Below are 14,702 nucleotides of genomic sequence, written 5' to 3'. Positions count from 1 at the left end.
CTAAACATACATGTAATATTAGAAGGCATCTAACAATAATTGATACGCCATGAAACTCTTTTGGGTTAACTGCATATTGCCACTCTGCCAACTGTTTTTCTCACCGGATGCTATAAAATATCAGTCATTTGGGCTTGTGGATAAAAAGGAGTTACTCTGAGAATAAAAAACGACACTGTAAGTGATAACGAAAATGCCTGGCAAAAACTAAAAAGTCCACACAATTATGAAATTATTATGGGTAGGATCGGAAGTTTAGTTAGACCAAGAACTCATTCCTCAAGAGTCTTTATTTGCCAAACTTATGTCTTAGTCACATTATACTTCAATAATTAAGACTCCAACCAAAATCCAGTCTATAAGGTGTTAATGTAAGATGTTTATTAGTGTAATTTATTCAGCACAATGATCACATTAAAATGTCCCAATATACAAACTGTTAAAGTCTAAAGTCACAAAAAATATAAACTCAGGTGCATGAACGAAGTTATATAAAATATTATTTGTAAACAATATTCTACATCTTCAACATTGGGCCGAAAAAGGAAAAAAAGAGAGAGAGAGAGAGAGAGAGAAAGATTATATATAATAAATATCATATTTCAACAGAGCAACCCTGACCAGTCTGGTAACCTCACACTTGGGTGTGACCATGATGGCAACACAGCATTTCCTTACAGCCCTGGCTGCTTTATTATACAAAGCTATATGCAAAATAAAATGAAACATCCTAGTGAAACAGACAGAGCTAACAATATATACCACATTTTAGCTAGGTAGTAGTAGAAAATTTCAATTCCATTAAAAAAATTAAACAAAAGTCAAGCAAAAACACAGCAAAATGGAAATAAAAGTGAAATAATTCAATGTAATAATGGAGTGTGTGTCCCTTTGACCACTGCCAGAGCAGAGCTGCACCCAGGCTTCTCCAAACACCTGTCACTTAGACAAGCTGTAGAGACCGATTAGAGGTGATAGAAAAAATGTCAACCGTGATCCTTAAAAAGTTAGCACTACCAGTTTGAAAATTTTCCTAGCCAAAAAACTAAAGCCAAACCAACCAACCACACACAAAGAACCAAGAAACATACCGAACAACTGCACACCAAAGGGAAAATGCTATGTTCTATTTGATGGGTGCTCTCCCGTGGTAAGAGTTTTCATATTTTATCAACTGCTTAGAAGGGAAACATCAGCATTTCCCTCTAAAATGTGCCTCCTCTGGGAATCTTCTCTCCAAGAACTCACAGGAGGAATTCTTGGCAGCATGACCCCTGTTTATGATCAGTAGAGGGAATGAATGCTTCCTAAATTCACAGGGACTCAGTTTAAACTTCCATAATATTTTGATTTTTCCATCTCAAAAGCAGTCTTATGTCAGAGAATCCAAAATAATGTACATCTCAAAATCTCCCTCAGAATATACTGCCAATTATTTAATTTGAAACAATCACTAACTTGGTGATTGTGATAACTTCCACAATCAGTAAGAGGATAGAAAATTAAAGAGTACTTCACATTCTGGATCTTAAACCAGAACTCCTTTAAGATTTCAAAACATGGTCCAGGTTTTATATTCTAATTCTCAAAATCCAATCAAAGCTTATTATCTGAAAATTTCTGCAGTACTTCTTCCAAATGGTTCCTCCAGGTTTTTTAGCTCTTAGTGTGGGAAAATGAGGAGTGAGAATGAAAAAGTTCCAATGGGACAACCCTCAGAATACACGGAGTATAAATGCTAATGTTCATGGTAAAGGTCTTCACATGTGGTCCACCAATCCCACTGGTATGCTGCTCCAGAGATCAAAGGGATCCTGGACACTACCTGAACTGAGTGTGAGTCCAATCTGATAACCATTTCATTAGAAAACAGATAAGCTGGTTGTGGTTCTTCAGTGCACTGCAATGTACTTTCATTCTCATGTTTTTATACAAGAGGTTGTTTTCTATCTGTATCAATATCCCAGTAGTCTGACAATACAGGGTTGCATTTTAACTTCTCAGTTCTTGTTTTGATAGGTCGTGATCATGTTATGAAAGTAACTTTGCTTATAAAATTTCATAGACAATAAAAGCTTGTCAGATTTTCAAGAGAATCTAAGACTCTAGACAAATAAACCACAATTTCGTCAAAGAAACCATTTCAGCCCAACTTGCAAAAAACAAAACATGGTTTAATTTGAGGAAATGCTTTTCAAAGTTTAATCAGAGCTACTCTAAATGAGAAAACTTTAAATTAAAACTTCTATCGTCATTCAGATTTTAGTAAGCTGGAGAGATACATAGGTAGCCTGAAAGATTACCCTTCCCTAAAAGCAAGCTCAGAGAGGAAGAGAGGAGGGGGAGGAAAAGGGAGGGTCGACTGCAGTACTGGTGGACTCTATCCCTTTATGAAAGCACACATTTTCATTTGGTGTTACGAGATCCTGATTCATTATGAAGATCTGAAAACCAAATGGAAAAGGCCAACTCAAAATGTTTAAAGAAAAGAAAAAACGCGAGATTGAATTAAATGATAAAATGGGTTTTAAAAGAGAACAAGAAATAAAAGACCTTGGATGACCTTTATAAAATACTAAAAATTAAAAATAATTCATCTTGTACTTTGTGCTCACAAAGGGAAAGGAGGTTCCATCAAGCCCTGCAGAGCACAAAAGGAAGCAGGTGGTTTGCTCAGGCATCAGCAGAAAGGCCCCGAAGAACTACCCTCCGCCTCTTCTACACCGTGTCCAGGAAGGAAAAGCAAAGCTCTGCAAAATGCTGAAGGTTTTAGAAGTGTAACGGTGCTTAGGAAAGATCACTGGTCTGGTGTTGCAGCAGCCCCAGTGTGGAGAGACACGTTAGGCTTCTAGGAGGAGAAAAATAGAAAGGGAGGAAGAAGTAGGAAGGGGAAGGAAAGGCACAGGTCATTAGTAAACAGCAAGTTCAACATAGCAAGATGCTCATAAACCCTTTATAAGCTATCAGTGGAGCTGGTCTGCGATTAGGACTAGAGACATCCTGAACGAAACAGAAATGGGAATTTTCAAAATGGCAATGAGCTACGTGCTCTAGTTTAGTAATGGCCAAATTAGAATGAGGTCACAACATGCTCCAGAAACATGCATTCTCTGTCCCCTCCCCACTCCTTCCCATCCCCAGTGAAACATGCATATTTTCAAGTGGTCAAATTCAGAATGTGAACATCTTGCCATATGCAAACTATATTCTACCTGTTGCCATAATGTCATTGGGTAGTTCATAAATATCTGGGTTCTTTTTTGCCACCAGGAACTAATAGTCTTGAAACAGTAAGGGCCAGGCTATATGTTTTTCAGTTCTTTTTTTTTTCCTGTGCTCTAAGAGTTGGCGGTGGGAAGCAAATACTACACAAAGTCTCTTCTGGTCATACCTGACATCTTGCTGGAGAAATCTACCCTAGTTTTGATAGCTATTTCCTTTCTGGATGAAAATGGCATCTCCTCTTCCAACTGGCTAATCAAGTCAGTCCCCTCCAAGCCTTTCCTTTCCCTGGCACTGCCTCCTTGTTAAAGAAAGCTGAACTTACTCATTTTTTAAAAGTTTATGTTCAAGCTTCTCCTTTAATCACAGGGATATTTCCATAAATGTATCCTTAAAACTATACTATATAGATGACTTTGCTTTCAAAGCAGGCACAGTAACAGTCAATAATACAACAAAGATTATCAAAGAAATACAAAAAATTCAGTTCACAAAACTGGAAGATGAGGTGGCACTTCTGGCTGCTTTTACCTTAAAGAGTCTCTGAGTTATGAGCTGCTAACAAGGAGTTAATGTCACTGGGCAAAACTAACATTCACAACAAATGGAAACCAGCCATCAGTCAATCAGAGGTCCAAAGATATATAAAACATTTCCAAAGGTCACAGAATAAAGAATAAATCCTGGAGTAATTGCTGTTGCTAACAGAAGGCTTTCTGGGAGCCTTAAAAACTGAGCAATCATACGGTGGCTCAAAGAAAGTCTTCTCCAGGCTGAGGCACGCTTACACGAGAAACACAGACACAATCGTATCTAGTGCTTGCCTCCTGTGCAGTAGTGTGAATCAATGTAATGCCCCAGTTAAGAGCACGCTCTGCAGCAGAGAACAATTTACTTGGCTGTTAGATGTCTGTTCATTTGGGTCAACAGTGTCAGCCTAATCACAACTGCAAAATAAGTGCAGTTATTTACAGAAATACATGCTGACTCCCCTGCTACCTAACAGAAGATTTGCATAGTACAACATTCCTGTGGACCTCACTACTGCTTCAAGAACTCTGCTCAAGACAAATACACTGGGGGTCAGGGGTAATGAGGTGCCAGTTATGAGGTGGGAAGCCACAGGGGCTCAGGGCTAGCTGATGGGAGTATCAAAGCCCTAGTTAATGGGCTAGGCATTGAAGTTAGAGACAGATTTCAGAAGTAACAGTTAATGGGGGAAAAGAATAAAAGACTGAGGGCAAAATCAAACGGGAAGAACTTTTAATTTGTAGGGTCCCTAACAATGAGCCATGCATGGAAAGCAAGATAAGTGCAGGAGAGAAGAGCCCGTATAAAGAGCCATAGTGGCCAAAGGCCTCCAATGTAACATAGTCTGATGATGATTAGTCTGCATCTATAAGCATATTTTTAAGTTTGATCCAGCTCTTGTGTGGTATAATTACAACAAATACTCAAGAAACAGCAAAGGAAATTCATTCATTCTTTCTGTTGTTGGAGATGTTACGTGGCAGAGGGCCCTGGACTTGAACACATTCAACAAGAACAACAATACCCTTAGAAATAGTTCAAGTGATTCACTGCCATGTTCCTTAAAGGACCTCATCAAGGTGTTTCCTGTGACTGTTTCAGAACCGTATCTGGGGAATCCTGGGAACCACTTACCCGTAGTTTCATTCCCTTCTATTCCATGGTCACCATTGGCTAGCCCTGTTGGCTTGGAGGGAGTACCTGCAACAACCACAAAGAGTAATTACCACGGTGACAGCAACAGGAGAAACAGCTTCAACGCTCTGTAACCAGGTGGAATTTGTCCCTCTTCACGGCATGAGCTTAAAGTAGGTAAAAATCTGTCCGAAATGTAAAGAGTCAATAAAAGGAAATCAAGAAACAGAACAGAACTGAGTCATTCAATTTTGCGATACCCAAACACTACAGAAGAACCCTTCTTAATAAGCAAGCTGAAATCTTTTCTGTTACGTAAATTGTCAAAGATCACCATTATATTCCACCCAAAACCATTTCAAAGCACCATAGGTTTTGTATCTGTGAGTCAAATCCAAAGCTACAAGGGCACAGGGCCATTAAAACAATTCCCACATCAAAAGTCCAGAGCTTCATCCTCACTCCTCCTGAGGGTGAGAATTACCTGGTCACCAGAATCACCTCTGGAAGCAGAGAATTGTTTTTGGTTTTCTTTTAATCTTAGTTGTTCTAATACAGTTGTGTCTCATTCCCTAATGACTAAAGATGTTGAGCATCTTTGCATGTTTATTTACCATCCCCTTCTCTAGCGAATTGGTCAAATTTTTTCATCATTTTTATTTGGGTTGGGTTTTTTCTTATTATTTAGTTCTGAAGACTCCTTACATATTCTGAATACCAACCCTTCATCAGATGAATTCTGCAAATATTTCCTCCCAGCCCATGACTTACATTTTCATTCTCTTAGCTGTGTCTTTGCAGAGCAAAAGTTTAAATTCTGATGAACACTAATTTTTCACTTTTCCCCTCATGCTTTTTTTATGTTTTCAGTGAAGTATCTAAGAAATTCCTGTCTAGGGCCACCTGGGTGGCCCAATCAGTTGTGTGACTGACTCTTGATTTCAGCTCAGGTCTTGATCTCAGGGTTTTAAGTTCAAGCCCCACACTGGCTCTGTGCTGAGAGTGGAGCCTACTTAGAAATTTAAAAACTTTAAAAAAAATCTTTGTCTAACCCAAGGTCACAGGATTTTCTCCTATGTTTTCCTCTAGAACTCTATAAGTTTTCAAATTTAGGTTTCCTATTGAGGCCTATGATACATGATAAATTTCGTATATGACAGAAAATATGATTTGTATTTCTGCATATGGACATCTAGTCATTCCTGTATCATTTGTTGAAAAGACTATCCTTATTCCACCTAACTGCCTTTGTACCTTTGCTGAAAAATCAATTTACCATACCATGTGTGGATCTATTTCTGGACTCTCTCTCTTCTGTTTTTTTTTTTTTTTAATTTATTTATTTGTTATAGAGAGAGCGAGCGAGCACAGGCAGACAGAGTGGTAGGCAGAGGCAGAGGGAGAAGCAGGCTCCCCGCGGAGCAAGGAGCCCGATGTGGGACTCGATCCTAGGACGCTGGGATCATGACCTGAGCCGAAGGCAGCTGCTTAACTAACTGAGCCACCCAGGCGTCCCTGGACTCTCTCTCTTCTATTCCACCAGCCTGTAAGTCTCTTCATTTTTCCAGTACTATACCACCTTGATTACTGAATTTGTATAGTCTTTAACAGAGGTCTTGACAGTCCTCTTAATCGGGTGTTTTCCAAAATTGCTTTGGTTGTTCTAGGATATACAACCTTTGGTTCTAGGATATACAACCTTTTCTTAAAGGCTCTGGCTATAACATTTCAGCAACTGGTCTAGCCCTGCCATCAGCTTGCCAACCCAAGTTTCCCAATAGTCACTGTTAAGAACCTAACAGAGATAAATGTATGCTACAAAAATATAAAATGCAAGATTTTACTTTGGAAGACAAGAAACTACACTGTCCAACCTACTGACTCCTACAAATCCAAGGCAGAAATATTTCATTTAAACTCACAAAAGATCTTTGATTCCGTTATCTCAGATAACAAAGGAACGGCTACAGAGAGCAACCTACAGAACAAGGCAGACTTAAAGGAGAATATGAATTACCTCCAAGAAAAAGGAATAAAGGACTGAAAGAGAATAGACTTTTATTAAATACCCACTATGCACAAGGCACCATGCTAGGGCTTCACATATTGTGTTTTACTTCCCCAGAGAGATGCCAACAGTTCTATCCCATATTTATGCCAAATATGGGACAGAACATGTTTGGCATAAATTTGCTTTTACTCCCACAAAGTAAGCTTATAAAATTTTTTCCTCCTAGCTCAAGAAAGAATACGTATTTTAAAAATCTGCCTCATTTTAAAATGCAGATTGTAAAAAAATAAAATGCAGATTACAGGAAAATGCAAATCATAAAAAATACCATCTTCTAATCATGAGAGTGAAAAAATCTTTTCAAAATTTAATAATAGCCACTGTTGGCAACCGTGTAAGAAAACAGGTAATCTCATTATACCACTGGAGGAATATAAACCAGAACATCCATTTTATGAGACAATTTGGCAGTCTATCAAATTCTGAAATACTTAACTTGACAATCCATTTTAGGTGTGTAGTTCAGAGAAAGACATAAAAGTACACAAAAATGAAAGTTAATGAGATGTTTATTATAGCACTGTTTAAATGCCCATTGACAGATTCGCTAAATTGTGAAATAATATGTAATTTTAAAAGAAAAAGGTAGCTTTTCATGTGCTGAAACGGGAAGATTAAGAAAAAAATAAAAGCATGGGGCACCTGGGTGGCTCAGTGGGTTAAAGCCTCTGCCTTCGGCTCATGTCATGATCCCAGAGTCCTGGGATCAAGCCCTGCTTCGGGCTCTCTGCTCATTGGGGAGCCTGCTTCCCTTCCTCTCTCTCTGCCCGCCTCTCTGCCTACTTGTGATCTCTGTCTGTCAAATAAATAAATAAAATCTTAAAAAAAAAAAAGAAAAAGAAAAAAGAAAAGCAAACATGGCATAACAGCATTATAAAACACACAAACACAACACATGCACATGCACACACAAATAATCAGGAAAAATTAAAAAAAAAGGGGGAAAGAATATGTACCAAATGCCACTGATGGAGAACCAGAGATAGGGATAACAAGGAAAACTTTCACAGACATAAGGTCCTATTTTAATTGAGCACCTTAAAGAATTCCTTAAGAGCAGGGATGCCTGACTGGCTCAGTCAGTAAAGCATGTGACTCGGTCTGAGTTTAAGCCCCACAATGGGTGTAGAGCTTACTTAATAAAAATAGTAAGGGTGTCTGGGTGGCTCAGTCAGTTAGGTGTCCAACTCTTGGGTTTTGCTCAGGTCATGATCTCATGGGTGGTGGGACTGAGCCCCAAGTCGGGCTCCATGCTCAGTGTGGAGTCAGCTTGTCCCTCTCCCTCTGCTTCTCCCCAGCTCATGCACTTGCGGCTCCTTCTCTCTCTCTCTCAAATAAGTAAATAAATAAAATCTTAAAAAAAAAAAAAGCAGGAAAGATGGCTTAAAAGAATAAAGTAATAAAAGACCTAGAAATCCAATGCACCAGAAATTACAAGGAATATCCTAGAAAATGAAGTGAATGGGATCATAACGAAGAAGAAACCACAGCCCAAAGAAGGTACAGGAAAGCAGGACGGCAAGGTGCTCTATGCTTATAGACAGCAGGGATGATGGGGGCTCCATTAAAAGCTATCAGCCCCCATCCCCCCCACTTTCCTTCTCTCAACCCTCAAGCCTGCCTCGTGCCGACCCCAGATGGAATGGTGAGCCCTCACACCCCACCTGGCAGCACAGTTATATCCCTGTCAGAGGCAGGTGGGAGATCCCAAACAGACAGTATTGCCAAGTAACAGAGGGAAACTATTACCAAAAAAGTAAGACATCACATTCAAAGAAAATAAATATGACTCGGGGAAACAATGTTGATACAGCAAGTAGGAGACTTTTTTTAAAAAAGCTACCTGATTTCCCTCAGAAGGATAAAAGAAACAGATTCATGAAACGAAAGCAAGCCCCCGAACAAAGTGAATTGCCTACTGACTAACAAGTCCTCTTCCAAGTTAAACAGTTTCCAATTCTTTGCTTTCATCAAAACTGAAAGAGGTCATAATGTAGGTGCCTTCTGATAGGACACTGAAAATAATTTTTTTCTAAAGACTTTTTATTTTATTATTTGACAGAAGAGATCCCATGCAGGCAGAGAGAGAGGGGGAAGCAGGCTCCCTGCTGAGCAGAGAGCCCAATGCAGGGTTCGATCCCAGGACCCTGGTTAAAGCAGAGGCTTTAACCCACTGAGCCACCCAGGCGCCCCTCTAATTGAAAATAAATTCTAATAATATTGACTTATAGAATTCTTTTTTTTTTTTTTAAGATTTTATTTATTTGACAGAGAGAGACACAGCGAGAGAGGGAACACAAACAGGGGGAGTGGGAGAAGCAGCAGCAGGCCTCCTGCTGAGCAGAGAGCCTGATGCAGGGCTCAATCCCAGGACCCTGCAATCAGGACCTGAGCTGAAGGCAGACATTTAACAACTGAGCCACCTAGGCGCCCCTGACTTATGGAATTCTTAACATATAACTCAAAGAATGGAAGTTATTGCCATTAGAAGACTTCCATTCCCACATACTTAGCTATGTGAATAAAATTTTCTGGCTATTACGCCTATTAAAACAATAGGAAGAGGAGGGCGCCTGGGTGGCTCAGTGGTTAAGTGTCTGCCTTCGGCTCAGGTCATGATCCCAAGGTCCTGGCTTCTAGCCCCATATCCGGCACCCTGCTCAGTGGGAAGCCTGCTTCTCCCTCTCCCACTGCCCCCCTGCTTCTGTTCCCTCTCTCGCTGTGTCTCTGTCAAATAAATAAAATCTTTAAAAAAAAACAAAAACAAAAACAAAATAATAGCAAGAGGAGTGCCTGGGTGGCTCAGCTGGTTGAGCATCTGACTCTTGATTTCAGCTTAGGTCATGATCTCAGGGTCACGGGTTTGAACCCCATGTCAGGCTCCGTGCTCAGAGAGAGTCTGCTTGAGATTCTCTGTCACCTTCTGCCCCCTTCCCTGTCTGCATGCACACTTTCTAAAATCAATCAATCAATCAATCAATCTTGAAAAAAAAATAGGAATAGAAATTGTTAAATTCTCTCTCACCCTAGCAAAAAATAATGTTCTACAGATTCATGAGCTGAGAAAAATATTAGTTCCCATCATTAAGAAAAACATTTCCAATCAAATTCAACTTTTATGGTTAGTTATGATTTACCAAAAATTATAATATATGTGACCAACTGGGTGCTACTAGTAACTGTGATCATAAGTCATCTTCCAGAACAAGTAAATACCTAAAGCCTTATGGTTATAGCAAGTTTTTAAAATTAAAATTTAAGCTTATATACATATTTTGTTACAAAAACACAGTAACAGGGGCACCTGGGTGGCTCAGTTGTTAAGCGTCTGCCTTTGGGTCAGTCATGATCCCAAGGTCCTGGGATCTAGCCCCACATCAGGCTCCCCGCTCGGAAGCCTGTTTCTCCCTCTTCCACTCTCCCTGCCTGTGTTCCCTCTCTCGCTGTGTGTGTGCGCGTCTCTCTCTCTCTCTCTCTCTCTCTCTCTGTCAAACAAACAAATAAGTAAATAAATAAAAATCTTAATTAAAAAAAACAGTAACAATCAGGAAAGACCTTTCAAGTATAAAAATGTATTATACTAAGATAAAAGTCTACGATAGACACAGAAGAGAAGTAAGAGTTCAAGGAATCAAAAGAAGGATTTACATTTCCAATGATAAAGAACAGCTTGCTCATGCATTTTTTTTAAATAGATGATGAGGAGAATCAAAATGCTATATATTTAGAAGCATTTGGATACACTGAACAGAGTGGTGTAGCTTATTTTTATGTGGCAAAAGTAAAACATTCTGAAAATGACAGCTTTACAACTACCACCTCTAGCCAAAGCTTTAAATACCATCAACCTCCAGATTGGTATCTCCAGCCCAGAACTCTCCTCTGAACTCCAGACTCTTTATCTAGCTGCCTACTGCTCTTCTCCACTCCAGTATCTTCTCTGCTGTCAAGTAACTCACACTTGATAATTCCCAAAATTCCCTGAATTTCTTACATTACCCTCAAAATCTACTCCTTCTGGAGCCTTCCCAATCTCAAATGATGGCCATTCCTTCCTTTCAGCTGCTCATGCTAAAACCCCTGCAGCCATCCAGGACTCATCCGTAGCCATGCGAGGCAGCAGTCAGGGTGGTATGGCATGGGCTACTGCAGGACAGGAGGGGGCTCCAGGCAGAACTAGACATGTACTAAATCCATCTTTTTCAAAGGAGCAAGGAAAAAAAGAAGTAAATGAGATGGGCAGCCAGTTGAGATCTGATTTTCTTACTGAAGGGAAAAATTACGGTATGTTTGATGCTGCTGAATGATCCAGATGAAACAGAGGAACTGCTGATGCAGGAGACAGAAGAGACAACTGTAGCAGCTCCTGGAGTGAGAGCACAGCTCACCCGAACAAGAGCAAGAGCAGAGTAAAGGGCAAGGGGACTGCGGGTTAGGAGGAGATGCAGCAGAGGACACGCAGCGGGGGGGGGGGGGGGGGGGGATGCAGAAGTTCTCTTCTGAGTCTATTGATTCTCTGTTGTAAAAGTCATTGGCTGAGAATATAAACAGGAGAGCAAGTGCTGGAGGTTGGAACAGAAAGAAGATGTGAGAGTTGTCTAGGAAAGTGGAAAACTACAAATTCGTATGAATTTGTAGCAGAGTGCTCAGGTTCAAAGTTCAAGTTCTTTATACGAATGAAATAATGCTCTCATTTCCATTTCCTAAAGATAGTACTTGCATGTCTAATAATTTTGCCTTGAGTTAAGTAAGTGAATCTTTAGTTCTGAAAAATAGAATCTGTAAGACATTAAATTAAGCAGAAAGTATGCATCCACGAAGATAGTTTCACAAAAGAACTCCGGGTTTAAAATCAGGAGACAATGGGGCCCCTGGGTGGCTCAGTGGGTTAAGCCTCTGCTTCGGCTCAGGCCATGATCTCAGGGTCCTGGGATCCAGCCCCACATTGGGCTCCCTGCTGAGCAGGGGGCCTGCTTCCCCCTCCCTCTCTGCCTGCCTCTCTGCCTACTTGTGATCTCTCTCTCTCTCTCTCTCTCTGTCAAATAAATAAATAAATAAAATCTTTAAAATAAAAAAAAGGGGCGCCTGGGTGGCCCAGTGGGTTAAGCCTCTGCCTTCGGCTCAGGTCATGATCTCAGGGTCCTGGGATAGAGTCCTGCATCGGGCTCTCTGCTCAGCGGGGAGCCTGCTTCCTCCTCTCTCTCTGCCTCCCTCTCTGCCTACTTGTAATTTCTTTCTCTGTCAAATAAATAAAAATCTTGGGGTGCCTGGGTGGCTCAGTGGGTTAAAGCCTCTGCCTTCGTTCAGCTCAGGTCATGATCCCAGGGTCCTGGGATAGAGTCCTGCATCAGGCTCTCTGCTCAGCAGGGAGCCTGCTTCCTCCCCTCTCTCGCTCTGTCTGCCTACTTGTGATCTCTGTCTCTGTCAAATAAATAAATAAAATCTTTAAAAATAAATAAATAATAAAATCGAGAGACCTGGGTACAGTTGTGGTCTGTCACTATTGACCAAATGATCAAATGCAACTCCCTTGTGCTTTCTAATCCTTAACAGCCTCCCCTGGAAAATGGGATAATATCTATCTCCCATGGTTATCATGAGGACTAATAATACTGCAGGCAGTACCGTGCCAATCGTAGTGTTATGTTTGTTAACAATTATTCTTACTCTTGTTGTTATTAACTACAGATACATCAGCTCGAGCCTGATCAATCTGCAGACCAACTATAGATTAACAGGAGACTGATCACTAGACTTTAAAGTAAACTTGGGGGGCGCCTGGGTGGCTCAGTGGGTTAAAGCCTTTGTCTTCAGCTCAGGTCATGATCCCAGGGTTCTGGGATCAAGCCCCGCATCAGGCTCTCTGCTCAGCGGGGAGCCTGCATTCTCCTCTCTCTCTCTCTCTCTCTGCCTGCCTGCCTCTCTGCCTACTTGTGATCACTGTCTGTCCAAAAAAAAAAAAAAAATCTTTAAAGTAAACTCGGGAGAATAATGAAATTGATTTACTTTTGCCTTCTATAAAAAAATCTAGCTTAAGTGACATTACTAGACTAAGTAATAATTATGAGTCTAAGAAATAAGCAACTCACCAGAATAAAATAAAAGCCAAACAAGGAGGTCAGAATAAAAATAAAAGAGAGACTGAGATTCTACCATACATATGACACCTAACAATCTTTAAAAAAAAAAAAAAAAAAAAAATCCAAGCCCAGGAGAGAATTAAAACAAACAAAAAATCCAAAACAAATAAAACATTATAACATAAAAACAACAAGTTTTATTTTTAAGTTCTTTTTTTTTTTTTTTAAACATTTATTTATTTTAGAGAGGGGGAGAGAAAAAAGAGCAGGACAGGCAGAGGGAGAGACAATCTCGAGCAGACTGTGCTGAGCACGGAGCCCAGGCTCACCACCCTGACATCACGACCTGAGCTGAAACCAAAACTCAAATGCTCAACCGACTGCACCACCCAGGGGCCCCAATAATTGGGCTGTAAAGTAGGAAAGAGGCTTATGGTACATTACTGGGTAAGTCCTAATTCAAAGGATACTACACTCCCTCCCTTCTTTCTCTAATTCCCCTAGAGGGACACCCATTTCATGAAATGAAAACTTTCTCAGCTAAACACCTATAGCACTGGAAAAAACCACAATTAATCATGCTCTGAGAGATAAAGATATTAGAATTCACTGTTTTGTTTAATCTCTTCTTTCACAGGTGATTTCCGAGTCCCACAGCTAGCAAACCAGTCTGGCAGAGGTTAGTAGCAAGAAGCTGAGAGGGCATGTATGCTGTGAGGAAAACAGCCACAGTGAGTCACTTTGGGCAAAATGGGGGGGAATTCAGCATGATCTCAGCGCAAGGGCACCTTCCAGTGCGGAAGTCAGGCCTGTTCCAACACTGCCCTCTGGTGGCCAATAAAGTTGGCTGCGATGATCTGTGATAGAAGGCGCAGCAGCGGAGCAAGAGGAAACTGCAGTATCTAGTTATCAACCTTTCTAGCACTTATTTCAGCCCTTTCTCCTGGATCAATGTTTCTCATCTTGGGTGCATCAAAGTCACCTGCAAGAGCTTGTTAAAACAGAGACTGCTGAGCTCCATACCCAGAATTTCTGAGTCCATGTGGGCCCAAGTAAAAGGATACTGCTGGTCCAAGGACCACACTGAGAGAACCACTGTCCTATATTAATACATTTTACAGAAACAAGTTGTTAGCCGTGAACCTCCTGGAATGCTGGGGAGAGGGTATTCTCCCACTCCCACAAGGAGAACTATCTAAGCAAGGGGTTCAGAAAAATTAAGTGACTTGTTCACAGATTTGCCAACTATTTACGTCTAAGCATCAACAAAATGCTAGATGCTCATTCAAACATCTATGACGATGTTTTGAATGAACAGAAGTCACAAAAGTATTATTGTTTTGTTATTTACATATAAAAAAAAGCTGTCTTTTGTCTCCCTGGACTAGAAAATAAAGTCATATAGAGCTAACCATGAAAAATGATTAGGTAGATAACATTTCCGAAGAAGAAAAAAAAAATCAATACATACATACGAAAAAGTATTTTGAGAACTGTTTCCCAAGGTGACAGGCATTTCTGTAGTATGAAACCAGTTTTATTTCCAGGTATTTGGCTATTTAGATGTTTTATGGGGACAATAAGATAAAAATATTCATGGAAACAAAAAGGGGTAAAATGGAAAAGAGTATAGCATACCCCACCAAAAAGGCCTAAAAACAATG

The 14,702-nt window shown here is 40.3% G+C and overlaps 1 protein-coding gene across 1 annotated transcript in view; it reads right to left on the bottom strand.

Annotated features, from left to right (window-relative positions):
- Positions 1-14,702, bottom strand: part of MAP4 (microtubule associated protein 4) — a 190,539-nt gene that overhangs the window by 103,449 nt on the left and 72,388 nt on the right. The window contains exon 3 of the mRNA XM_080829190.1: positions 4,888-4,953. Coding sequence (XP_080685316.1) covers positions 4,888-4,953 — 66 coding nt within the window. The remainder of the gene's footprint in view (positions 1-4,887; positions 4,954-14,702) is intronic.

The sequence above is a fragment of the Martes martes genome (genome assembly GCF_963455335.1).
Source record: "Martes martes genome assembly, chromosome: 1".
Lineage (NCBI taxonomy): Eukaryota > Metazoa > Chordata > Mammalia > Carnivora > Mustelidae > Martes > Martes martes.
This window is presented reverse-complemented; position numbering and strand designations above follow the sequence as displayed.